Source organism: Solanum tuberosum, unplaced genomic scaffold (assembly GCF_000226075.1).
Source record: "Solanum tuberosum cultivar DM 1-3 516 R44 unplaced genomic scaffold, SolTub_3.0 scf00020, whole genome shotgun sequence".
Lineage (NCBI taxonomy): Eukaryota > Viridiplantae > Streptophyta > Magnoliopsida > Solanales > Solanaceae > Solanum > Solanum tuberosum.
In genome coordinates, this window is record NW_006238946.1 from 1,288,666 (window position 1) to 1,315,979 (window position 27,314).

Consider the following 27,314-nt stretch of genomic DNA (forward strand, 5'->3'; position numbering starts at 1 on the left):
GATTGTTGTCACTTTTTTCACATTTTAAATGAATTGTTTCTTTTATTTTTGTGTATGGTTAATAACAGAATAACCGAACCAAACCAAACCGAAACCGATAATCACCAAACCGATAAATGTATATTATATTTGGTTTGGTTTGGTTTTGATAATTTTAAAACCGATTAAGTTGGTTTGGTTTTGGTTTTGACCAATAACCGATCCAAACCAACCCGTGAACACCCCTATGTATATCGGTTAGATAATTGTATATTATACCTATGTATATGTATATCAGTTAGATAATTGTATATTTTACCTATGTATTTGTATATTCTGGTGAATTATACATATACAAATGTGACTAATTATACAAACTCGAAGTCAGCCCACGTAATTAAGTTAGATAATTGTATATTTTACCTATGTATTTGTATATTCTGGTGAATTATACATATACAAATGTGACTAATTATACAAACTTGAAGTCAGCCCACGTAATTAATGCATAATGTTAGTCGCGAGTGATAATTATAGCAAACTACAACTATGATGGGTAATTAAGTAGTATAAGTTTGCTTAATCGCGTAATCTTATTATTGTAAAATATCTCATTCTTTGCCCATTTTTACAAGTATTTACGAATGAGCCATTCATTATATCTTTTTGCATTGATACTATCGAAAATATCTCCGGATAGCTATATATTTTCTTAAGAATTATGACTAATAAATATATAATTTCATCAATAAAATTTAGTTTGTTTTGTATTTATTTATAACACATATATTTACTTAATGATTGTAGTATTTTTATATTAACAATTTTGTTAATTTATTTTTAATAAGGAAAAAATTCAATATATTTTTTTGCATTGATACATTGAAAATATCTCCGGATAGCCATATATTTTCTTAAGAATTACGCGTAATAAATATATAATTCTGTCAATTAAATTTAGTTTATTTTATATTTACTCAATTTAAATGCGATCTTGACTATTTGTAGCGCGCATATTTACCTTGATCTTATCGATTTTAATAAAACATAAATGCAAACTAATATAGTCAAACATACACTTACATGTATTGTGAAATTTTGACCCAATATAATAAAAATTAACATTTCTGATGATAAGTTGATACTTAGTTAGATCATAAGATGGAAGTTAACACATAAAAATAAAATAAAATTGTAGTTAAGTGAACTTATGAAAGACATTAGGGGATAAATTACAATTATAACAAACACCGGGGAGTGTTACACGAATTGTTTTTAGTGTTGAACCTTAAATAGCGTCCACCGCGAACCGGGCGGAGTTAGAACCCTCCGTCGTGGGAGAGGGAGAGAACGAAATTTACTTCCCCCGTCTTGTGTAGTTTCGATCAATAGATCCTTTCTCAAAACCCTAGTCTAAAATCCCCCTTTCAAAATTCACAAACAAAGCCAGCAATTTCAGTCCCAATTCGTTCAAATTACAACTCTGAATTATTGAAATTCAGTTCTCTTGAAAAGCTTCTCAATTTCTCATAACTTAAACCCCCAGTTCAAGTCCGTTTGCTTCAAAGATTGTTGATTTCTGCATCAGGTTTTGAGGGTTTATACAACATGAGTCCTATTCAGGATTTCGAGCAGCATTCGCGGCACCTTTTCGAAGCCGACCTCCGTACTTCACTACCTTACTGTTCACTGTTTTTTTGTTTTGTTTTTTTTCTCTCTCTCTTTTTAACTGTGTATATGTGTGTGTAACAGCAATTCAAACAAGACTACAGATGGCAATGGAGGTACGGGATAGTTTGGAGATAACGCACACAGGGGAGTATTTGAATTTCTTAAAATGCTATTTTCGGGCGTTTTCTAGTGTTTTATGTCAGATTACAAAGCCACAGTTCTCAGATAATCCTGAACATAAGCTAAGGAACATTGTGATTGAGATACTAAATAGGCTTCCTCATAGTGAAGTACTAAGACCATTTGTACAGGAGCTTTTGAAGGTGGCAATGCACGTTCTAACAACGGATAATGAAGAAAATGGCTTAATTTGCATCCGTATTATCTTTGATTTGCTTCGGAACTTTAGGCCTTCTTTAGAAAATGAAGTTCAACCCTTTTTGGACTTTGTTTGTAAAATTTACCAGAATTTTAGGGCTACTGTAAGCTATTTCTTTGAGAGTGGGGCAATGGCAGTGCCTCCACCGCCCATGCCCACGTCGTCTGTGTCCTCTTTGGGTGAGGCAGATGTTAAGCCAATGGAGGTGTCAGATCAAATGAGTACTTCTAATGGGTATTTTGGTGCTGGTCAGCTTAATCCCACTACGAGATCATTTAAGATAGTTACTGAGAGTCCGTTGGTGGTGATGTTCCTGTTTCAATTATATGGCCGGCTGGTTCAGACAAATATTCCCCATTTGTTGCCCTTGATGGTTTCAGCCATATCAGTGGCGGGGCCTGAGAAGGTGCCTCCTCATTTGAAGACCCACTTTATTGAACTGAAGGGTGCGCAGGTTAAGGTAAGATTTTGATCTCTTTTAAATACTCTTTTCACTTGAGCTCTTCAGTTTTTGTGCAAATTGGTACAAGTCACCTCCTTTTTAGGCCAATTCTGATCATCAAGTTGTTTAACAATTGCTCATGATAGTTCTTTGAGTTTTCCGAAGAAAAGAAGCTCTTTTAAACTCTTTTTTTTTTGATAATGGTAACTAGAAGCTCTTTTAATCTTATTCTTGATCTATTGCTTTTAGTTTATTGACATGACCTACTTATGCTCATATTTGGAAAACTTGGTTTTCTGTACATTCTGCTGTGCCATGTCTAGTGGGTTTTCTTCTGCCATCAGGCTGTCCCTACTCCCTGGCATAATTAACTGATCATAGAGTGACCTAACCTGAAAAAAATGATGATCTTGAGTGAATTTGTGAAGTCTCTGTGGCATAAAGTACCAACAGGAAAAGGAAATTAAAATATATAGCAGAAGTCCATCCACCACTCAACATCACCACCCACCAACCAAAAGAATTTAAAAGAAATTCAAGGGTGGAGTGTTCTCGTGATTTCTAATAGTGTGTCCAAGCGCAAAACCCCGAAAGAAGTGGCCGAGCGGTTGAAGAGTTGGAGTGACAACCTTGGTACCAAGATTAGAATGCCATAAGAGCGACACTAGGTGAAGTTTTCCTATCTGTCTAAGCTTTGGTGGGTAGAAATATCCTGTACGTGCACTAGCAGGAGGTTGGAGGTAATTGGTAAATCAGTTGAGGCACACACAAGTTGGCATGAACACCATGGTTATTAACTTAAAATTTTGTTCGAGAACAAGCAGTTATGTTTGAGGGAATGTCCCAAATTCTTATTAATCATACTTACCAAAAAAAGTGACGACCCAGATTTATTAATATTATTTTGCCTCCATCGTCAATAAATTGGAAAATATGTCCGTTTCTGCTTGTTTTCTGTTCACCTTTATCTAATTCTTTTCTAGTTAACTTACATTTTCCCATTCATTTTGAGGGGGAGGACTAAACAGACTTCTTTTGTTCAAATCTGCAGACAGTTTCTTTCTTGACTTACCTGTTGAAGAGTTTTGCTGACTACATTAAGCCGCATGAAGAGAGTATATGTAAAAGCATTGTGAATCTGCTTGTCACATGTTCAGACTCAGTGTCTATCCGAAAGGTGAACTCCTTGAGATGCTCCTTGCTAACTTGACTTTTCATTGCTTTTGCATATAGTTGAAAACTGAACTTTGTTGTTTAGGAACTGCTGGTGGCCCTCAAACATGTTCTTGGGACAGACTTCAAGAGGGGTTTGTTTCCCCTTATTGACACTCTTTTGGAAGAGAGGTAAACTTTCAATCAGATGTTGGCTGGGAAAAAAACTCTTGTTTTCTTGTGGCTGCAGAAATTTAGTTTCTTAAATGAGGTTGATAAAAATTGTTCAGCCGGTAAAAGCTGTTTGTGAAGTGTTCCCCATTCACCATTACCTGTAAAAGTGTCCATGCATTTGCCTTGTCCCTGGATTAGTACTACTTTACTGGCTTTTTGGCCCAGTCTTGCATTTCTATAAATATTTATCTGGTTAGGGAGTTCCTGAACTGCACGTAGAATCTAATTTGTGGACTGCAGGGGGGCTTATGGCAATTTCTGGAACTAGGTGTATTGAAGTGTGTTTACAGAACTGTGCCTTTTGATGGCAGACAATTGGAAAGGGTTGATAGGAATCAAGATTAGGAGACTAACCAACAACATTAAATAAAATTTGTTGCTGTTAGCACTCCTCCAAGAAAATGTATCCACTAAGTCGCTGTTAAAGTATGTATATGTGTTTGAAAAACTTCTTGCCAGTTCTTGCCTTCTTGGTGCATGTTTCTTGCAATTGTGGATCGTATTTTTTATCTTGTTTTTGTCTGTGGGAATTCAGGAATGAGTAAGGATTAGTCAATTAAGTCTCTCTTGGTTAGATGTATCAATTTGATGTTTGAAATAAACTCCATCAGGGTCCTTGTTGGAACTGGCCGTGCATGCTTTGAGACATTGAGGCCTTTGGCTTACAGCCTATTGGCGGAGATTGTTCACCATGTCAGGGGGGATCTTTCTTTGTCCCAGGTATTGCATGCTTTAATACTTTTGTCCTTTTTTGCAAGAAGATTTTGATTTCCGTGGTAGTCTGTTGGTCTTATTGCCTACTTAAAGGTGATTCTTGGTGAAATGATTTATGTGAATGAATGCCTTTGCACCTCCTCCCTAGTTCCCCAACACAGTGGAATGTTGTATGATTCTGATTCTGTTATAATTATGTTGGATAAAGGCCTTACCAAAGAAAGACTTTTATGGATAAACGGTACTAGTTGAGTCCCGTTCGTGACAAAGAAGCTTAAGATAAAGAAGGAGAGGGGTTGAATTGCCTGATAGTTTGCTTCTTCAATTAATTAGTGCTTGAAATATTGTGGTTGATGAACATTAGTAGTTAGATTTTTCTATATTGTCACCCTTCTCCTTGTCTAATATTTATTTATCAAATTTCTTATGTGATCTGTATTTTCTTCCCATTTTTCAACTGGTAATTCCATCTGCATATGCTTTCTTTTCCTCTGCTACTACTGAAAAAGATATATTTTGATTTACTTGTGTGCAGTTATCACGGATAATTTATCTTTTCTCAAGCAACATGCATGATGCTTCTTTGTCGCTCAGCATCCATACCACATGTGCTCGTTTGATGTTAAATCTGGTAAGGACCATATTCTTTTCTCTGAAAGAGTTTTGTACATCTGCTCCCCCATCATTGCACCTGTATTGTAACTAGATGCTTTGGACCTTAGATGGTAGTGGTCAATGTTCAATTTGACAGATACCCTCATATTCCTTTGACAGGTGGAACCAATTTTTGAGAAAGGTGTTGACCAGCAATCCATGGATGAAGCAAGGATTTTGTTGGTCTGGGACTACTATTGCATATTTTAAGACTATTTGTTTCTTGGAAAACCACAGTTACTAAAGATATTTGTGTACTAGAACTCATGTCATTATATTTGTGTTAGGGTCGGATTTTGGACGCTTTTGTCGGCAAATTCAACACGTTTAAGCGTACAATTCCGCAGGTAATAAATCGATTTCAACTTTCAGTTAGATGATGTGGAATTCTCTTGGGTCTTTGGGCTTCCTGTAACTCTATTGACTTATATTTTTGAGAAAGATCAGTAGCTCTATTAACTCTATGTTCGGATGCAGAACAAAAATCCTGTATTAAACACCATATAATTTATCCTTTTTTTTGTTGTCTCGATACAAGTAGCTTTGAACTTAGTTGCAGTCTATTGTTTTTTAATCTTGTATAGCTTCATGGTTGTAAGTTGGAGATTATTAAACTCACAAAAATACTACTGCTATTTCCAGTTTAGCTCTCCCTTTTTGTTATCCTAGTTCCGACCAGTATTGATTGTTCAATCTAATCACATATCATAATCCAGTTTTTAATCTGTGTATTATGATTCACTTCCCTTTCCAAACAACTCATTAGAAACTTAAAGATATCAAGTGTGCAAATAGAAAAAATAATTAATAAAAATAGGTTCTGAAATTGTTGGGTAATGATGTCCAAGAACTTTGTTGTTCTTGGTTTGCTGTTTGGATTCCCTTCAGCTTTATGCAATCTAAATCCAGTTTAATCTCTGTAATTCTGTAGTACCATCTTGGTGCAGCTCATAATGTAGGAGTATTAGGTTGTGCACAATACTGTAAATAGATATTCATTGCTTCTAATTAAGTAATTAAATATTCTCTTCGTAGAAAAACTAATTAAGTAGTCTATAAATATAAATTATTCTATGGTATCCATGGGAATATTATGAAATATTCTCTAATCTAGTGTTACGAATTTCGTTTATACATGTGTACTGTGCTCATTGACATTCACAGGGACTTCCTGAATACAATGGCATCAAATGTGCTTATTTGTCGGATATTTCCCGCTTCCCCGTTTATAAACCAATCAGCTGTATTCAGACTAATACTTCCTCCGTATATTTGGATTGTAGTTACTCGAAGAGGGGGAGGATGTGAAAGGTAGATCTACATTGAGGTCAAAACTAGAACTTCCAGTGCAGGTAATTTTCGTGAATATCTTTGCTTTCCTCAATTCAGTGCTTTCCTGAGTTGTCAAGCTATTTTTGAGGTGTTGTGTAATTCTTCTAGTTCTAATGCCTTATTTTAAATTTTATTTTATGTGTATTAATAATTTGCATATTCAATGGTATAAATTGAACAAATTGTTTAAGTGATAGTTATAATCACATTATTGTTTGATTTGTTATTCCATTTTTCTGATAAGTAAGACATAACTTTTATATGTGAGGTTGTTGGGATCCTTAAATAGAATAAAAAGAATCTCTTTCTACCACTAATTATAAAAAATAAGCTTCTTATTGCCAAAAGTTCATTTATGTGCCTGAACTTCGTTTTCATAATTAAAACTTCTTCCTGCCCCCAAGGCCTAGCTCAAGTGGCAAAAGGTGGAGGATTTGTGGCTTAGGTCACAGGTTCAATCCCCACACCATGCAAAGCGAATCCTGGTATTTAAGTGGAGAAGGGTAGAGGGGCGGACCCATTATCCACCGAGTTTAGAAGGTTGTGATTGGTCCAAAGGGCGGGTCACAGACGGATTTCTCGGTTATAAAAATAAAATAAAATAAAAAAATTAAAACTTCTTCCTGTGTAGCCTTTCTAGTGCAAATTAGATCATGAATCTCTTGAACACAGAATGAGAATCCACTAGTATAAAGATTGTACACTAGGGTGATACTGTTACTGACTTACTGGATTATTTTGTTGCTTGGTTGTTGTTGCTTCCTTTTTGCCTGAAAGAACACTCATAGACTAGAGGTGATGTTTGAAATACCGGAAAGTTTACTTTAGTAGTATTGTTCTGTGATTAAATTTCTTTGTTTGGTCTTCTCTCTTGACCGTTAAGTGTAATTTTCTAGGCGGTACTCAATTTGCAAGTCCCTGTGGAGCACTCTAAGGAAGTCAATGATTGCAAGCATCTGATTAAAACTTTGGTTATGGGTAACAATTCACTAACATTGCCCTGTAGATCATGAATGATGGATGAACCGTCTTGCTCTTTTCTAATTTGAGTTAAGTCTGCTCTTTTTCTTTGTAACTAGTTACTTTTATGTCTCTTAGGAATGAAAACCATAATATGGAGCATCACCCATGCACATTTGCCTCGATCACAGGTATATAATATTAACTGTTCCAGGAGTTCCACCTTCATATTTCTACTTTTTCTTATGTGGTCCAGCTGGTTCTAGGTTTCGGCTTCCACTCAGGGGACGCCTCCTCAAGTTCTTGCCTCAGCCTCGACTAGTTCATCAGTACCTCAACCTTTTAAAGGAATGAGAGAAGATGAGGTATTATGCTAATGCAGCATTTGATCTTGCCCACTGGCATCAATTACATCACTTCAATCCTTGTTTAGGGGATGCTTGCGGCCGAGGAATGTTGTTAATTCACCTTATGTTTTAACTGTTGGTAGGTTTGGAAAGCTTCTGGTGTGCTTAAAAGTGGTGTTCATTGCTTGGCATTATTCAAAGAGAAGGAGGAAGAGAGAGAAATGATCCATCTTTTTTCCCAGATTTTGGCTATTATGGAACCACGGGATCTAATGGACATGTTCTCCTTGTGCATGCCTGAATTGTTTGAGTGCATGATTTCTAACACACAGCTAGTCCACATCTTTTCCAGCCTATTGCAAGCACCAAAGGTCTTTAGACCATTTGCAGATGTCCTTGTTAACTTCCTTGTAAGCAGCAAACTTGATGTCCTGAAGCATCCAGATTCACCTGCAGCAAAGCTGGTTTTGCATCTTTTTCGGTTTTTGTTTGGTGCTGTTGCAAAGGCTCCTTCAGACTGTGAGCGCATTCTGCAACCTCATGTGCATGTTATTATGGAAACTTGCATGAAAAATGCAACTGAGGTAGAAAAACCCATTGGTTATTTGCAACTCCTTCGTACAATGTTCCGTGCCCTTGCTGGAGGAAAATTTGAACTTCTATTGCGTGACTTGATTTCTATGCTGCAACTCTGTCTGAGTATGCTATTGGCTTTGCTTGAGGGGCCTAATGGTGAAGATATGAGGGAACTTCTGCTGGAGCTTTGCTTGACACTGCCTGCACGGTTAAGTTCACTGTTACCTTACCTTCCTCGCCTGATGAAGCCTCTTGTTATGTGTCTTAAAGGAAGTGATGACCTAGTGAGTCTTGGTTTAAGAACACTTGAGTTCTGGATTGATAGTTTGAATCCTGATTTTTTGGAACCAAGCATGGCAAATGTCATGTCTGAGGTGATTTTGGCATTATGGTCTCATTTGAGGCCCGCACCTTATCCTTGGGGTGGGAAGTCTCTGCAGCTCCTTGGCAAGTTAGGTGGGCGTAATAGGCGTTTTCTCAAAGAACCTCTTGCTCTTGAATGCAAGGAGAATCCTGAGCATGGGCTTCGTGTGATCCTTACATTTGAACCATCCACTCCATTTTTGGTGCCGTTAGATCGTTGTATTAATCTTGCGGTGGCTGCTGTCATGCAAAGAAGTGCTATTGTGGATGCTTTCTACCGAAAACAAGCTCTGAAATTTCTTCGTGTATGCCTGTCATCTCAACTTAATCTTCCAGGTAGTGCTACTGATGATGGATTTACTTCTAGGATGCTATCGACATTGTTGGTTTCCTCAGTTGATCCATCTTGGAGAAGATCAGAGACATCTGATATAAAGGTTGGTGATATAACTTAGTTGATGTGTTTATTTTTAAAAACCTGTTGATGACTTCATTGGTGGTAATTCCTTTATTTTATGTTGCTGGCTGTAGCAATATTAGTTATTTATTTAATCTAGTAGTTGCCTGAGAGTTAGAGAGATTTCAGGTTATCTTCTTATCTTGTTTCCAACTTGATTCATATAGTAATGATTGAAATGTCATGCTTCTAGGCTGACCTGGGCGTCAAGACAAAGACTCAACTCCTTGCTGAAAGATCTGTTTTCAAAATTCTCCTTATGACAATTATCGCAGCAAGTGCTGAACCAGATCTGCATGATTCCAAAGATGAGTATGTCATCAGTGTCTGTCGACATTTTGCCATCATATTTCATATAGAAAGCTCTGCTGCCCATGGTACTCTTTCTGCTGCTCCAGTTGGTGCTTCTGTGCTTTCGTCTAGCACCATTGTTAGTGCAAAGTCAAGATATAGTACTTCTTCCAACCTGAAAGAATTGGACCCTCTTATCTTTTTGGATGCTTTAGTGGATGTCCTGGCAGATGAAAATAGACTGCATGCCAAGGCAGCTTTAAATGCACTAAATGTATTTGCTGAGACACTTCTATTCCTTGCTCGCTCAAAACATTCAGATGTATTGATGTCAAGAGGAGGTCCTGCTACACCTATGATGGTCTCTAGCCCATCAATGAGTCCTGTATATTCTCCACCTCCTAGTGTTCGTGTCCCTGTTTTTGAGCAGCTTCTTCCGCGTCTTCTGCATTGTTGCTTTGGATGTACATGGCAATCACAAATGGGGGGAGTCATGGGGCTTGGTGCTTTGGTTGGGAAAGTCACCGTTGAAACTTTGTGTGCTTTTCAAGTGCGTATTGTGCGTGGACTTGTTTTTGTTCTCAAAAGACTTCCTGTTTATGCCACTAAAGAGCAGGAGGAGACCAGCCAGGTGCTTACACAAGTTCTTCGTGTGGTGAATAATGTTGATGAAGCAAATAGTGAAGCGCGGAGGCAAAGCTTCCAAGGAGTAGTTGAATACTTCGCATTGGAATTGTTTAATCCTAATGTGTCTATCAATGTGAGGAGGATTGTGCAGTCTTGTTTAGCACTTCTCGCGAGCAGGACTGGTAGTGAGGTTTCTGAGTTGCTTGAGCCCCTATACCAACCTTTGCTTCAGCCTCTTGTAGGGCGTCCATTACGGTCAAAGACTGTTGAGCAACAGGTAAAATTTTGTTGCTAAGAGTTATTTTTATGATTTTCTTGCATCTGAACTTATTATCTTGTATCTTCAGGTGGGGACTGTTACAGCTTTGAACTTTTGCTTGGCCTTGAGACCTCCACTTCTAAAGTTGACTCAGGAGCTAATTAGTTTCCTGCAAGAAGCATTGCAAATAGCTGAGGCTGATGAAACAGTATGGGTTATTAAATTTATGAATCCTAAGGTTGCAAACTCGTTGAACAAACTGCGCACAGCCTGCATTGAATTACTCTGTACTGCTATGGCATGGGCCGATTTTAAAACCCAAAATCAATCTGAACTGCGCTCAAAAATTATTTCGATGTTCTTCAAGTCTCTGACAAGCAGAACCTCAGAAATTGTAGCTGTTGCAAAGGAAGGGTTGAGACAGGTTGGTTTTAGCTCTCTGACATCAGATTTTTTCATTCCATCATCACTTATTGATTTTGTCTAATCTTCCATGCTTATGTCTTGTTATTGGATCTTCTTAGAAATGTGATTAGGTTACAGTCATGTTCCTTTGGACATTTCTTTACTGGTGAGGTTGGGAGAAAAATAACTTGTTTTAGTTTGCGGGACTGTAAGTACAAATAGATGAAAAGGGAGTGCAGTTAGGCTTGGCAGAGAATCAATTTTTGTGTGCCTATGTAGAACATTGGGTGTTGTATTTAAAGGCATTTTTGAGCATGTTTTGCATTAGACTCTCATCTTCTACTCCCTAAGGCATACTGATGTTTTGGATTATGTACACATGTTTTGCTGGATGCTTGTTTTTCTGTTGCATGCTATAACTTTCAGTCAATTCTTTGTTGTTGCTATAACTTTTTGTCAATTCTTTGCTTCATTAGTTTTAGTTTCTTCTTTCATTCATGGTGTCTTTGTTATGTAGGTCATACAGCAGCAAAGGATGCCTAAAGAACTTCTACAAAGTAGCCTTAGGCCTATACTGGTTAACTTGGCCCACACTAAAAATCTCAACATGCCTCTTCTTCAAGGTTTGGCCCGCCTGCTTGAACTACTGGCCAATTGGTTTAATGTGACCTTAGGTGGCAAGTTACTGGAGCATCTTAGGAAATGGTTGGAACCTGAAAAGCTAGCACAGTGTCAGAAGTCGTGGAAGGCTGGAGAGGAACCAAAAATAGCTGCTGGTAGGATACGGCTTTGCTCCTAATAATCACATGGGGTATCTTCTATGCGGATATACTTCTGTTTTTGACACGTATTTTTCCTTGCGGTTGCAGCTATTATCGAACTCTTCCACCTGCTTCCCTCTGCGGCTGGGAAGTTTCTGGATGATCTTGTGACATTGACTATCGAATTGGAAGCAGCCCTTCCACCTGGGCAGTTTTACAGTGAGATTAATAGTCCATATAGGCTCCCATTGACCAAGTTCCTGAATCGATATCCAACTGCTGCTGTGGATTACTTTCTTGCTCGGCTATGTCAACCTAAATACTTCAGGCGGTAGGCATTATGCTTGTTGAAATTGTGTTCCCTGGTTCGTGGTACGAGCAGTTATGTTGCTTTTTTGCTTCTACAGTTCTCTGATTTGTTTAATATATTTGCAGCTTTATGTACATCATAAGGTCAGATGCTGGGCAGCCTTTAAGAGAAGAACTTGCAAAATCACCGGAAAAGATAATTGCAAGTGCTTTTCCTGAATTTATTGCCAAATCTGATGCATCTGCTGTACAAGAATCTTTGAGTCGGCCAAGCACTTCTACTGGTGATGAAGGCCTTGGTACTCCTCAAGTCGAGGCTTCTATTCCTTCAGCTTCAACGAATATGGCTCCTCAAGATGCTTATTTCCAGGGTCTTGCCTTAGTGAAAACTTTGGTCAAGTTGATGCCCAACTGGTTACAGAACAACCGTGTTATCTTTGATACTCTGGTACTGATGTGGAAGTCACCAGCAAGAATCTCCCGTCTGCAGAATGAACAGGAATTAAATTTAGTTCAGGCAAGTTATGTTGTGTTTTCGTGATAACTGGTATTTTTATTCTTCATTACATAATCATCCCTGGATAATTGTTTGTTTTCAAGGTGCTTGTTCCACATGAAAGCTTTATCTCTTTGATTGCTTTATAGTGTAAAATTTATTCTTCCGTGACTTTTGTTTTTGATAGTTGAGATCCTTGTAGCAACTTGGACTGTTTTTAGCTGGCTTGTGGTAAATTTTTATTCTCTCATGCTGTTTTTGATGAATTAATAATTAGTTCGCTCAGTCTATTGGGGAAAATGACGATGGTTTACTTTTTGTTGCCATGCTACTTTAACTAGTCTAGAAACAATTATTGCTTAATGAGCAGATAATTGTATTATTTCTTAGGTTCCAAAAGTATTGCTTGTCTTCATTTATTTTGCCAAGATGTTCTAATGATGCTTTTGGTTTGGTTTATTATTCAGGAAATTGGTTTTTGATTTTTCTTTCATATGAATTTCCTTCTTACTTATGGAATACAAATTTTCAGGTCAAAGAGAGCAAATGGCTTGTCAAATGCTTCCTGAATTATTTGCGACATGATAAAACTGAAATCAATGTTCTGTTTGATATCCTTTCCATCTTTCTCTTTCGTACTCGTATAGATTTTACCTTCTTGAAGGAGTTCTATATCATTGAGGTATGTTTGTTAGGCTGCTATCTGTCTATCATGCTTTTTCTCTAGATGGATGTATCCTAGTTTTGATAACCCTTTGTTGGCTTGCGATTAAGGTTGCTGAAGGCTATCCACCCAACATGAAGAGAACCCTACTCCTGCATTTTTTGAACCTTTTCCAGTCTAGACAACTTGGTCATGATCATTTGGTGGTTGTAATGCAAATGCTTATTCTTCCAATGCTAGCTCACGCATTTCAGAATGGTCAGACTTGGGATGTAGTTGACTCTGCAATAATTAAGACTATTGTTGACAAGCTTCTCGACCCTCCAGAAGAGGTAAATGATTGCATCTCTTTATGTTCTTATGGAGTTCATTTTCTCTTATGGTTAATCTTGTGTTGATTTTGGGTATATTTCATTTTCTTCCCTGATTTATCTTTTTAGGTTTCTGCTGATTATGATGAGCCTTTGAGGATAGAGCTTCTGCAACTTGCTACTCTGCTTCTCAAGTATCTGCAGACAGACCTTGTTCATCACCGGAAGGAACTTATTAAATTTGGTTGGAATCATCTGAAACGTGAAGATAGTGCTAGTAAACAGTGGGCATTTGTTAATGTCTGCCATTTCTTGGAGGCTTATCAAGCTCCAGAGAAAATTATTCTTCAGGTACCACTATTTGTGGTGGTTTCATGATGCCATCTGCATGCAATATGTCACTGGCATTAAGTTCTATTAATTATATATTTCAATTAGTCTATAAAACTCTCTCCAAGATAAATTCCCTTATCTCACCTGAACTTTTGTTGTAGTGCATATCGACTTCTATATATTCAATCAGATTCAATCACCTCAGTGATATTAGCTGTATCAATAGACATATTATTTCATTGCTTTGATGTACCCTCGTCAGTGACATTTTTATGCTAGCCTTCAGAAGCATTTGCTGTAACCTTCTCTTGTGTTATTTTCCAAAGGCCATCTATGTAGAGAGGTTGTGGTGTTTTCTCTGTTCTATCCATTTGTGCTCTAAATGTATGTAACAAGCATTAGTTCTTATGTGTTTCTCCTGTTTGTGAGATATCTCCTTCTATTCCATTGCCTCCAACCAGTACAATGCTGTTTGTAATTTGGCCAACTTTGATTACAGGTTGTTCTCCGTATGTGCAATAGTTTGCAAGTCTTCAAAAGAATATTTTATTGAAGGTTATATTTTTATGCTTATGAATAGGATAAAAATGTAGGTTGTGTTTGCATGAGTTTGTGATGTCTGTTACTTTTCTACTTTATCCCATTATGAGGATTGTGGAAGAATTTGTGGTTTTCTTATTGATGGTTGACACAACTTAAATTCTTTCTGTGAACTATGTGGTGATCTATTTTCTTAGTGCAACCTAATCTTAGAGGGAGTTAGTTACTGCAGGTATTTGTCGCTCTCCTTAGGACTTGCCAGCCGGAGAATAAAATGTTGGTTAAACAAGCACTTGATATACTCATGCCAGCACTTCCAAGAAGGTTACCTCTTGGTGATTCCCGTATGCCTATCTGGATTCGTTACACCAAAAAGATTCTCGTTGAGGAGGGTCACTCTATCCCTAATCTCATCCACATATTCCAGCTCATAGTTCGCCATTCAGATCTATTCTACAGTTGTAGAGCACAGTTTGTACCTCAGATGGTGAACTCTCTGAGTCGCCTGGGATTGCCATATAATACTACGGCTGAAAATAGACGACTTGCAATTGAACTTGCTGGGTTGGTTGTGAACTGGGAACGACAAAGACAAAGCGAAATGAAAATAGTACCTGCTAATGATGGGACTGGTCAAAATGCTGATGGATTGAGTCATGCTTCTGCTGGTAGTGTTGATCCCAAGCATCCAACAGATGGATCTTCATTCTCAGAAGACCCTAGTAAGCGTGTGAAGGTTGAACCTGGTCTTCAATCCCTTTGTGTTATGTCACCTGGCGGTGCTTCATCAATTCCTAATATTGAAACTCCTGGATCTGGCGGGCAACCTGATGAAGAGTTTAAGCCAAATGCAGCTATGGAGGAAATGATTATTAATTTCCTGATCAGAGTATGGTTTTTCCCTGAAATGGTTTGTGAAGCTCTAGGCAGGAGCATACTTCATTCTATTTAATCCTGTTTTTGCCTTTTCCTTCTATTTGGTGAACATGAAATTGGCTATTGGATTCAGTTCCTTGAAAGAATACAGTTCGTGAATCTTTGGCTTTTATTTATACTCTTGCCTGTAATTTGCACTTTTTGGTATACAAGTCAAATTTGTTAAATGCCTGTGTAGGTCTTCAACCTGTTTTTCCTGAGATGCTTCCCTTCCAAGTCTTTGAAGTAGTTCTGTTCTGTATGGACTTTCTTTATTCACTTGCCTCAAAAGAACTCAGTAGATAATGCAATTTATTATGTGAAGCTACAGTTTGATGTTCATATTCAATCATTACCTCTGTTTTTTTGTGTGTGGGTTTTGGGGGTGGATAGTACAGCTGAATCTTTTTGAGCTTGGGGGAGTCCTGCTTTGTTTTCTTTTCATAATGTTGAGGATATTATGCTTCTTTTTTCAATTTATATTTTCCATTTTACAATACTATTCTAGTGGAAGTTTTTTTTTTTTCATGATTTGAGGTTTCTTCGTTCTCTGATGTTAACTTGTTTGGGTCTGGCATCAGGTAGCGTTAGTGATAGAGCCCAAAGATAAGGAAGCAAGTTTGATGTACAAACAAGCTTTGGATCTATTATCACAAGCTTTGGAGGTGTGGCCAAATGCTAATGTCAAATTTAATTATTTGGAGAAGCTGCTCAACAATCTACCACCCTCTCAGTCAAAGGACCCTTCCACAGCACTTGCCCAGGGTCTAGATGTAATGAACAAGGTTCTTGAGAAGCAACCTCATCTGTTCATCCGCAACAATATCAACCATATATCTCAGGTATGTCCCTAGGCAGAACCATTTACTATGACCCTACTTCCAATTGGTGCACTTCATCTCAAATATACAATTTTTTTTAAAGATTCTAGAACCGTGCTTCAAGTTCAAAGTGCTAGATGCTGGGAAGTCAATGTGTTCCCTCTTGAAAATGGTTTACGTTGCTTTTCCACCTGAAGCATCTAATACAACACAAGATGTGAAGATGTTGTATCAAAAGGTAGAAGAGCTTATACAGAAGCACCTTGCTGCTGTTGCAACTCCTCAGACTTCTGGAGAAGACAATTCAGGTAGCATGGTGAGCTTTGTGCTTTATGTAATCAAATCCTTGGCAGAGGTGCACAAAAACTTTATTGAGCCAGTAAATCTGGTCCGTCTTCTTCAGCGCCTGGCTAGAGATATGGGGTCATCCATTGGTTCCCATGTGCGGCAGGTATTGCATAATGTTTGGATGCTGTATTTATTATCAATAGTTTCTGCTGATTCATAGGTGGGAGTATGAGATGTGTTTATTTAGTAATTCCTGAGTGTCTTTTGGTATAAGCTAGAGTTCATTTTATACATTTTTCTTGAGTTTGCCCAATTCTTCTTTAAACTGTACAAGGCAGGATTTTTTTGAAGTAGTGGTTTTGTTGACAACAAAAATGGTATTCTCTCACGTACAGGGTCAGAGATCAGATCCTGATTCTGCTGTCACTTCTTCTCGTCAAGGTGCTGATGTTGGAGTCGTCATTGCCAACTTGAAATCTGTGTTGGGCCTTATTAGTGAAAGGGTCATGGCCATCCCAGATTGTAAACGACCTGTAACCCAAATTCTGAACTCCCTGCTTTCTGAGAAGGGTACTGACTCTTCTGTGTTGCTTAGCATACTAGATGTAATAAAGGGATGGATTGAAGAGGACATGACAAAACCTGGAGTTTCTATTGCATCTAATACCTTTCTTTCTCCAAAAGATGTTGTTTCTTTCCTCCAGAGGCTTTCACAAGTGGATAAACAGAACTTCACGCCCAGTGCTGCAGAAGAGTGGGACAAAAAGTATATTGAGCTTCTCTATGGTCTTTGTGCAGATTCAAACAAGTAAGCCATCTTCATTTTTACTTATACTCATTCATTTTCAATTTGAGAGGTAATTCAGCTTGCTTTGACCATGGCTTGAGATGGAACAACCTTGTTGATTTCCAGGTATGCTCATTCTTTGCGTCACGAAGTTTTCCAGAAGGTAGAGAGGCAATATTTGCTTGGGATACGGGCAAAAGATCCTGAAATGAGAATGAAGTTTTTTACTCTTTATCATGAATCCCTTGGGAGAATGTTGTTCACAAGATTGCAGTACATCATCCAAATTCAGGATTGGGAAGCTTTGAGTGATGTATTTTGGCTGAAGCAAGGGCTTGATCTTCTTTTATCTATTTTGGTTGAGGATAAGTCCATAACGCTAGCTCCAAATTCTGCCAAGGTGCCTCCACTTGTAGTGGCGGGTTCTGTTGGTGATTCTATAGGGCCACAACCTATGGTCTTGGATATTCCAGAAGGTTCGGAAGAGGCTCCTCTAACCATTGATAGTTTTGTAGCAAAACATGCACAGTTTTTGAATGAAATGAGCAAGCTCCAGGTAATGGCTTTTTCATTTAGCTGACGAACATGTATACCTTTAAGGGTGTCACTGGCACAAGCACTCATGATCACAATTACAGTCGTGTCTTTTCCTTGTTTATTTATTTCTTTGATAACCATTTTTTGTCAAATTTCTGTTATTCCATACTTCTGTATCTGGGTTTTAGTATTTTCCACCCGCAATACTTGAAACTCGGCTCTCCTATTGTTGAGCAGAATTCCCTTTTAGATTTGTTTATGCATTTTTCAATCATATATACACTTGTTGGACTGGTCATTTATTCTAATACGGTTGTTGTGACTCTTCTTGCATATTTGAAAGTCAATTTTAGCTATCCTTGTGAGATCTTTATTACAGCAATTTTACACATCATTATGTCTGCATTACACTTTTTATCCGTAAGTCATCGTAAATTGAGATTTCGCCTTTGTTTAAGGTTGCTGATCTTGTCATTCCACTGAGAGAACTGGCACACACGGATGCAAATGTTGCGTATCACCTCTGGGTTTTGGTGTTCCCTATTGTGTGGGTGACTTTGCACAAGGAAGAACAGGTAGCGCTTGCAAAGCCAATGATAACTCTGTTATCAAAGGACTATCATAAGAAGCAGGCAACCCATCGACCAAATGTTGTGCAAGCTCTTCTGGAAGGACTTCAGCTGAGTCATCCTCAGCCTCGAATGCCTAGTGAATTAATCAAATACATTGGAAAAACTTACAATGCATGGCACATTGCGTTAGCGCTGCTGGAAAGTCATGTTATGCTTTTCTTGAATGACACGAAATGCTCAGAGTCTCTTGCTGAGCTTTACCGATTACTCAATGAAGAAGATATGAGGTGTGGATTGTGGAAGAAACGGTCAATTACTGCTGAAACACGGGCTGGACTTTCTCTGGTTCAGCATGGCTATTGGCAGCGGGCTCAAAGTCTCTTCTACCAAGCCATGGTTAAAGCAACCCAGGGCACTTACAACAATACAGTTCCAAAAGCTGAAATGTGTCTCTGGGAGGAGCAGTGGCTAAGTTGTGCTAGTCAACTGAGTCAATGGGATGTATTGGTCGACTTTGGCAAGATGGTTGAAAATTATGAGATATTGCTTGATAGTCTGTGGAAACAGCCTGATTGGGCATATTTAAAAGACCATGTTATCCCAAAGGCTCAAGTGGAGGATAGTCCAAAACTGCGTATTATTCAGTCCTATTTTTCCCTTCATGAGAAGAGTACAAATGGCGTGGCTGAGGCTGAAAACACTGTTGGAAAAGGTGTTGATCTTGCTTTGGAACAGTGGTGGCAGTTACCTGAAATGTCCATTCATGCCAAAATTTCCCTTCTACAGCAATTTCAACAACTAGTTGAAGTTCAAGAATCAGCTAGGATAATTGTGGACATTGCCAATGGAAATAAACTCTCTGGAAATTCTGCTGTTGGGGTTCATGGTGGCCTATATGCTGATCTTAAGGACATCCTTGAGACATGGAGGCTAAGGATACCAAATGAATGGGACAGTTCGTCTGTTTGGTATGATTTACTTCAATGGAGGAATGAAATGTATAATGCTGTGATTGATGCTTTTAAGGATTTTGGTAGTACAAATTCACAGTTGCATCACCTTGGATATCGTGACAAGGCTTGGAATGTCAATAAGCTTGCTCATATTGCTCGTAAGCAGGGTCTTTATGAGGTGTGTGTGTCTGTGTTGGAGAAGATGTATGGACATTCAACCATGGAAGTTCAGGTACTACATACACTCCATTTTGTCTACTTGGGTTCTTTCCCATAGCTCTAAGTGTTTATGCCTCTTTCGGACACCCCGGAAAAGAAGATAGGATAAACTGAAAACCCAAAAGAAGCAAAGTTGAATGGTTTGATATGCTGCATGGTTTGATGCATTTTTCTTTTGTATGATTGCAGGAAGCTTTTGTGAAAATAAGAGAACAAGCAAAAGCTTATTTAGAAATGAAGGGAGAGCTGACTAGTGGCCTTAATTTGATAAACAGTACTAATCTGGAGTATTTTTCTGTTAAGCACAAAGCTGAAATCTTTCGCCTCAAGGGAGACTTTCTGTTAAAGCTTAATGATTGTGAAGGGGCTAATCTTGCTTATTCAAATGCTATCAGTCTTTTCAAGAATCTGCCGAAGGGGTGGATTAGTTGGGGAAACTATTGTGACATGGTATGTATTTGCTTATTCCAGGTTCATTTCTTTGGTTCAATTTTTTTTTTCTGTTTAATATGCTATAAATTTTGGCCTTTGACAGGCTTATAAGGAAACACACGAAGAGATTTGGTTAGAGTACTCTGTTAGCTGCTTCTTACAAGGCATCAAATTTGGTATTCCTAATTCGAGAGGCCACCTCGCACGGGTTCTATATCTTCTCAGTTTTGATACTCCAAATGAACCTGTTGGGAGGGCATTTGATAAGTACCTGGAGCAGATACCCAACTGGGTTTGGCTTTCTTGGATTCCACAGTTATTACTTTCCTTGCAGAGGACAGAAGCTCCACATTGCAAGCTTGTGCTAATGAAAGTTGCTACCGTCTTTCCACAGGTAATGTTGTGCTTGTTGGTGTTTTGTGCATTTCATATGCTTAGTGACCTTTAGATCCGATGTCATCTTGCATGTAATTGCAGGCATTGTATTACTGGTTGCGAACATATTTGCTTGAGCGCCGGGATGTCGCAAGTAAGTCTGAATATGGCAGAATGGCAATGGCACAGCAAAGAATGCAGCAAAATGTTTCTGGTGCCAATGCAGCTGCTCCTATGGGCCTTGCTGATGGGAATGCTAGAATGACTGGCCAGAGTGGGGGATCATCAGCTGGTGAAAATCATATTCCCCAGGGAGCTCAGTCTGGCGGAGGTGTTGGATCACAGGATGGCAATAGTTCTCAAATTCAGGAACCTGAAAGGCAAGACAGTAGTATGCCCTCTGGTAATGACCAGTCCTTACATCAGGGTTCATCAGGCAGTGATGGTGGTCAAGCTGCGCTACGTCGTAATAGTGCTCTGAGTTTAGTTGCATCTGCTGCCAGTGCTTTTGATGCCGCCAAAGATATAATGGAAACTTTACGCAGCAAACACTCTAATCTGGCCAGTGAACTTGAGGTGGGTGACTGGTATTGTTTATTTTTCACAAATAAATGTCTGGTTAGATGAGACACTTCTATTTTTCACTTAATATGGTTGTTAAAGATTAGTACTGTAGCAAGGATTGGATATTGTATCCATTATCAGGCTTGGAAAAGGACTGGATGCTACATTTTCTCAGAACCTTTTAACTTGTGCACCTTTTCACTGATACCATATGAAAGAAAAACGAATTCTGGTTTTTCTTCTTGTAAAATTTATGAAGGACAGCATACTTTGTGTGTTTTGGATTCTATGGAGAGAATGAATATTTAAAAAGGAAGCATTTGGTGGGGCTCATGGTTAAGACTTATCTTTTGTCTGTTCTGTACCTTTAGTGTCAACAGAAATTATCAAACTTGTATGGTTGATTGCTTCGATTATTGGAGGGGCTTAATAAATACGTGTATTACATAAAGACCTTACAAACTTGGGTAGTATCAGTAGATGTTTTGATTTATCGAAAGGGATTACCTACATTATAAATCTTTTTCTTCATTTATGCATAAGTAAAGTTGCTAATGCGTCTTCTGATAAAATTTATCAGATCTTGCTCACTGAGATCGGATCCAGATTTGTCACTTTGCCAGAGGAGAGACTGTTGGCAGTTGTTAATGCTCTACTTCACCGTTGTTACAAGTACCCGACTGCAACTACAGCTGAAGTTCCTCAGTCTCTGAAGAAGGAGCTTTCTGGCGTGTGTAGAGCATGTTTCTCAGCAGATGCAGTGAACAAACATGTTGACTTTGTAAGAGAATACAAGCAGGATTTTGAACGTGATCTCGATCCTGACAGTGCTGCAACATTTCCGGCCACTCTTTCTGAACTTACTGAAAGACTGAAGCATTGGAAAAATGTCCTGCAAAGCAATGTAGAGGACCGGTTTCCAGCTGTGCTTAAGCTGGAAGATGAAAGTAGGGTGTTGAGAGATTTTCATGTTGTTGATGTGGAAATTCCAGGACAGTACTTTACTGATCATGTAAGTATCTTAGTCTTCTCCTTTAAAAATGTAAGTAGAATGTGTTGCAGTAAAACCCATGGCCGAAATGGGACGTGAATTTCCTGGTGCTAAATGTATTCACGAGGCTTTAGTTGTATAAATGACATAATGGACTTGTCGTGAGATCAATGGGATTTGTTTCTTGGTTTCCCTTCTTCTGTTTCTTGCTTTAGTAGATATCATAGTACTTTTCCCTGATCTATGGTCTTTTCTTCAGGAAGTTGCACCAGATCATACTGTGAAGTTAGACAGGGTGGCAGCAGATATTCCAATAGTGCGGAGGCATGGTAGCAGCTTCCGCCGTTTGACACTGATTGGATCAGATGGTTCTCAGCGCCATTTTATTGTTCAGACATCTTTAACACCAAATGCCAGAAGTGATGAGCGGATCCTACAGCTTTTCCGTGTGATGAATCGGATGTTTGATAAGCACAAGGAGTCCCGGCGGCGGCACATCTGCATTCACACCCCAATTATTATACCTGTGTGGTCACAGGTATTAACTAATCCTCTTCACCTCATAAACTAGTGTTACATTTCCCCCTTTTTGTCTATTAGCCAGAAATAAGGCAGTCATGCTCTATTGAGTTATAGTATAATTGCTGTAGTGATGCAAATTGCATTCTACACAGTAACTGCCTTTATATCTAGTTTTTTGTGTTGTTTGATTATCATAAGTTTTCAACATTGAGCTTTTTTCTTTCGAATAACTCCATGTGAATTCATGATATAGGTTCGCATGGTAGAGGATGATTTGATGTACAGCACTTTCCTGGAGGTTTATGAGAACCATTGTGCAAGAAATGACCGAGAAGCAGACTTACCAATCACATTTTTCAAGGAGCAACTCAACCAAGCAATATCTGGACAGATCTCACCAGATGCTGTTGTTGATCTCCGTCTTCAAGCATATAATGAGATCACCAAAAGTTTCGTCACAGAAAGCATATTCTCACAGTATATGTACAAAACACTCTTGAGTGGCAATCACATGTGGGCTTTCAAAAAGCAGTTTGCAATCCAGTTGGCTCTTTCTAGTTTTATGTCGTTCATGCTCCAAATTGGTGGAAGGTCTCCAAACAAGATATTATTTGCTAAAAACACCGGAAAAATTTTCCAGACTGATTTCCATCCTGCTTATGATGCAAATGGAATGATTGAATTTAATGAACCAGTGCCGTTCCGCCTGACCAGAAATTTGCAAGCGTTTTTCTCTCATTTTGGAGTAGAAGGCTTAGTTGTTTCTGCCATGTGTGCTGCTGCTCAGGCTGTGGTCTCTCCTAAAGTAAGATTTATTTCTGCACACATCATATTTTCTGCTTTGTTTAATTCCTGAATGCTGTTGACTTAAATAAATTACCATCTGCAGCAAAGCCAGCTCTTATGGTATCATCTGGCAATGTTTTTCCGAGATGAGTTGTTATCTTGGTCTTGGAGAAGGCCTCTTGGGATGCCTCTGGCCCCTGTTGTAGGGGCAGGTAATCTGAACCCTGTGGACTTCAAACAAAAAGTCGCTACAAATGTTGAGAATGTCATTGGGCGGATCAATGGAATAGCCCCTCAATACATCTCAGAAGAGGTATCCAGTTATTTTCTTTTTGGTGCTATTTATATAGCTTTTGAGTTCCTCACCAAGTAATGGTATTACCACTTTCCTGTTTCAATAAAATCAAGCATTAGCCATCTCCTGTGTATTCTATTATTATATAGACATCTGTGTGACTGAAATCATATGCTTAGATAGATAAGTTTAGCTTCAGTTAATATCTAAATGCCTGCATTGTGACATTGTTGTGTTTGGCTTCTTTCAACTTGTATAGGAGGAGAATGGCATGGATCCGCCACAATCTGTGCAGAGGGGTGTAGCGGAGTTGGTTGAAGCTGCCCTTACTCCAAGGAACTTGTGCATGATGGATCCGACGTGGCATCCTTGGTTCTGATTTATTTTTTTCTAATTTAATTTTCGTGTTATGCCAACTTTTAGGTGTCTAATAGTGTAATCTAACATTAATTAGTGACTGTATAGTCTCTTGTATTTACCTTTAGGTGATGCAAGCTAGATAGTAGTGTAAATATTATTGCTAGTTGCTCATGTATATAAATGATTCCTTTTGCTGCCGGTTCTTTCCAGGCGCTTATAGAGGCAATGTTAGTCAACAAATAGTGGAATTAGTTTTACTCAGTGCAGCCTAATATGTTCATGGTTTTGAGCTACTTTCGAAGAAGGTTGTGATTGTATCTGTTGTGATATTTCTGTGATCGTTCTTGCTGAAGTAGCATAGACTCGGTATTGAGGAACATAACAGTTGAATGTCGAATGAGAATAATCAGCTTTGAATGAGAATAATCAGCTTTGGAGGCTAGCAGTTGCGGGTTTCCCTTAAGAAAAACGTATAAATGCTTCAAACATTAAGGGAAACAATAAAGGATATGTGTAAATTAAATTTAAATTATGTTTTTTTCTGATAAATATTTTTTTAAAACCAGCAAGGAATTTATACAATTTGGTTTAAAGCCAATCATGCTGAACAAAGAAATCTATCACTGAGTGAATTGCAATCATCATGATCCTATTTGTCATGGGGATAACTATTGTTTCCTACATTTCATGCCAATCAAATCATCTAGGATAGAAATTTAGCTTCTCTAGTATCTTTGCCACAGTGTTGGTAGACTTTTGTTCTAGGAAGACTTCTCAAATCACCTGTTTTGCAACATTAGTTGGATCTCTTGAAGTATGCCGAAAAATTCTCTGGTTCCAGTGTCTCTTCTTCCTCTTCATTGCATGAACATATAATGCATGTTCAGTCAATTTCCTGTGTCACTCACTCCGCATTTAACGAGTCGATCTCTTGTGTATACATGTCTCCCATGAGCCGCTATAGCCGCCGTAGGATAAAGGTCCACTTTGGTAAAATTGAATTTGATCAAATCAGTTTAGGGTTGGTGTTTTATTATTATTCAAACAGTTGCTACTCTTTTTCAGTTTGACCCATTGCTTCTATCGTCCAGCTTTCACTTTCTTCCTCCTATTCTATTACTAGGCATGTCTTTTAATAAACTCAAAAAAGTAATCAAATAATATCATAGAAAATCGTGGCAAGTGACTATAGAAAGTAGCAAGCATAACTTTCAACTGTCCATATTAGATATGAACCAAAAGAATGTAATAAACAACTTTCAGAGACATTGGAAAGAGATGATTTTTGAAATATATCATCAATTTGACAGCCAATTTTCAAAAGGTCCAAATCAGATATGAACCAAAAGAATACAATGTAGCAGCAGCAAAAGAGAAGTAACTATAAGGACAAAAAGATCATGACAAGTATTATAGCACCACAGAGCAGGTGTGTGTCAAAAACAGAAACATCAATATAAGCCTAGAAATTTCTTCCTTCAGTGTTCTTCAGGGAAGCGAAGATGCTTCCCTTTTGGAGTTGGCAACCCCTTCAAGTGCAAGACACCTGGTGATGATGCAGCCTCAACATTGCACTCTTCAGCACCTTCAAGCTCATCATCACTGTTGTACACAAAACGCGTATGCTTCCCCTCAAAATTCACATTGATCTTGCTAATCGCTTCACACAGATCGTCAACTTCACTTCCATCCTCTTCAATTTCATCATACTTGTCATCATCATATTCATCTTCTTCAAGTCCACCTTCTTCTTCTTCTTCTTCATCCTTAGTACTTGCATTCACCTGAATCGACCACACAGATGCATTGTCGTCATCTGAAGGGGTCGTCTTCTCCTTGCTTTCAACATCACATCCTTGGTATGTCAGCACAGAGGAACACACAGAAGATTGTTCCGAGTCTTCTGGTTTCTCATAAAAATCCAGCAGCAGCGATCTTGTTAAGTAACTTTTCTCAGATTCAAGATTCCCCTGTTTTCCCCCTTCAAACATCTCATTGATCATCTGTAACATACAATCAGCTAATTCAAATCTTGGATTTCTGAAATCAAACAAGTAATAAAGAAGGAATCTTTCTTGATACTAATTGATACAGGTAATTGAAATTGTACCTGAGAAATGACAAACTTGTCTTCAACAGGGGATGCAGTAACAGCAGGCAATTCATTGACAGAGAAATCCATAAGAGGTGTATTTGCAGGAGTTGGGGCAAGAAGACCCATGGGAGAGTTGATAATTCCTTTGAGATGAAGGAAAGGCCTATTTTCCAGCGAAATCTTCGAGAGCACAGCTTCTTCTTCAACCTTTTGCAACAAAGTCTTAACTTGTCCCCTCAATAAATCCTCGCCAGATCCAGGTGTACTCAAGTATTTGGCTAGACCTATAGTCCTTTTCTTAGACATCTCTGAAGATGGGGTCCCCAAATTCCCCATAGCAAGACCAACAATGGGGGAATCATTCGTTATATCAATCAATGCTGATTGTTTCCCAGTTCTGTTTCTTGATTTCGCCACTGTTTTCTTCTCAGATTCTTCAATTTTCTCTGAACAGGAAAAGAAATAACTTTTCAGAAATCAAATTAAATTTCAAGAAAGGGAAAATGAAAACAGGGCAATAAAAACTTACTAGTTGACAGAGGGATCTTGTTAGCACTGTTAGCCACAGCCAAGGCTTGTGATCTTGTCACCCTTCTTGTTGATGATGGAGTCTCCATTGATGAATATTGCAGTGAAGTTTGATTTTTGGGTTACTTGTATACCGAAATTCTTATTCAGATCAAGAACTGCAGAGAGGAGAAATTCACTGACAGAGAGTAGTAAGACAATGAGATGGAATTTGGGCAGAGAGAAGAGGACTTTATAGTTGTGGAAATAGGGTTTCACAATGGGAAAACATAAAGTGACCGTTAGAACATTCTTGTAAGGCAGGCAGCGCGTTAACAAAGTAGCCGTTAGGATTTGAAACATGGACTTGGGCTTTTTTGGTGCATTTCATGCCCACCTCTATATGAACTAGGATCAACCCAATATCAAAGTTTTCATTTGCCCAAGTGATTAGCCCCTGTTTTATTAAGGAAAAAAAATAATTATTATAGGGTGTAGCGTAATTATACACATATCTGTACATTTAAAAACCCTAGTTGTCACTGTCACTCGTTTGCTGTTGTTGAAGTTTCAATTCTAGAAAATCATTGTTATCTATCGCCATATATTTTAGGTGATGGTTTACAATACGTACATGATATGACTTACACTTTATATACATTTCATATATTTATGAGTTTTGCTATGTTTTGAAAGGAAAGTCATGTTGCTCTAATGGGCACTACTTATGGAATTTTTCCTTCAAGGGTCATTTGTTAGAGGAACCTAAGGTTAAATTTGTCTAGTGTTTGGTTGTGGGTATAAACTAAAAACATGACAAAATTTATATCAAAATTATGAGATTATGTATCATCACCTATAGAAGATGGAATGATGTATAATGGTAGTTCCATGATTATAATCATGAGGTAACATTATTTTGAACCAAACTACTCCTAATGATTTCATATTCATGTTTGCATGCATGCATTGGTTATACTACTATATATCCAACTAATTGCACTGCTCTTGGTGAAACTAAAATACTTATACTTACCTT

General features: G+C 38.2%; 2 protein-coding genes across 5 annotated transcripts; one reads left to right on the top strand and one right to left on the bottom strand.

Annotated features, from left to right (window-relative positions):
* The first annotated feature begins 1,295 nt into the window (after positions 1-1,295).
* Positions 1,296-23,934, top strand: LOC102588838 (transformation/transcription domain-associated protein). Of its 4 annotated transcripts, none has more exons than XM_015304787.1 (35): positions 1,296-1,645; positions 1,732-2,489; positions 3,523-3,648; positions 3,730-3,815; positions 4,469-4,577; positions 5,107-5,202; positions 5,346-5,408; positions 5,513-5,572; positions 6,509-6,577; positions 7,454-7,535; positions 7,656-7,708; positions 7,784-7,882; positions 8,008-9,240; positions 9,454-10,455; positions 10,526-10,861; positions 11,360-11,618; positions 11,712-11,934; positions 12,039-12,429; positions 12,941-13,090; positions 13,183-13,404; positions 13,513-13,734; positions 14,480-15,166; positions 15,753-16,013; positions 16,096-16,443; positions 16,676-17,088; positions 17,194-17,623; positions 18,063-19,361; positions 19,538-19,798; positions 19,884-20,174; positions 20,258-20,731; positions 21,300-21,731; positions 21,970-22,248; positions 22,486-23,037; positions 23,122-23,331; positions 23,573-23,934. In XM_015304787.1, the coding sequence occupies exons 1-35, from the start codon at positions 1,588-1,590 to the stop codon at positions 23,690-23,692; spliced, it is 11,754 nt and encodes a 3,917-aa protein (XP_015160273.1). In that variant the 5' UTR covers positions 1,296-1,587; the 3' UTR covers positions 23,693-23,934. The 4 variants fall into 4 exon arrangements, with proteins under 4 accessions (XP_015160273.1, XP_015160278.1, XP_006340733.1 ...); XM_015304792.1 differs by having other exon boundaries at positions 14,480-15,145; XM_006340671.2 differs by having other exon boundaries at positions 14,489-15,166.
* Positions 23,935-24,937: 1,003 nt separating this feature from the next.
* LOC102589393 (uncharacterized) lies at positions 24,938-26,509 on the bottom strand. Its single transcript, XM_006340673.2, has 3 exons — positions 26,298-26,509; positions 25,784-26,214; positions 24,938-25,676 (listed from the first exon to the last, which is right to left on the bottom strand). Exons 1-3 carry the CDS (start codon positions 26,383-26,385, stop codon positions 25,152-25,154), a joined length of 1,044 nt encoding a protein of 347 aa, XP_006340735.1. The 5' UTR covers positions 26,386-26,509; the 3' UTR covers positions 24,938-25,151.
* Positions 26,510-27,314: the final 805 nt, after the last annotated feature.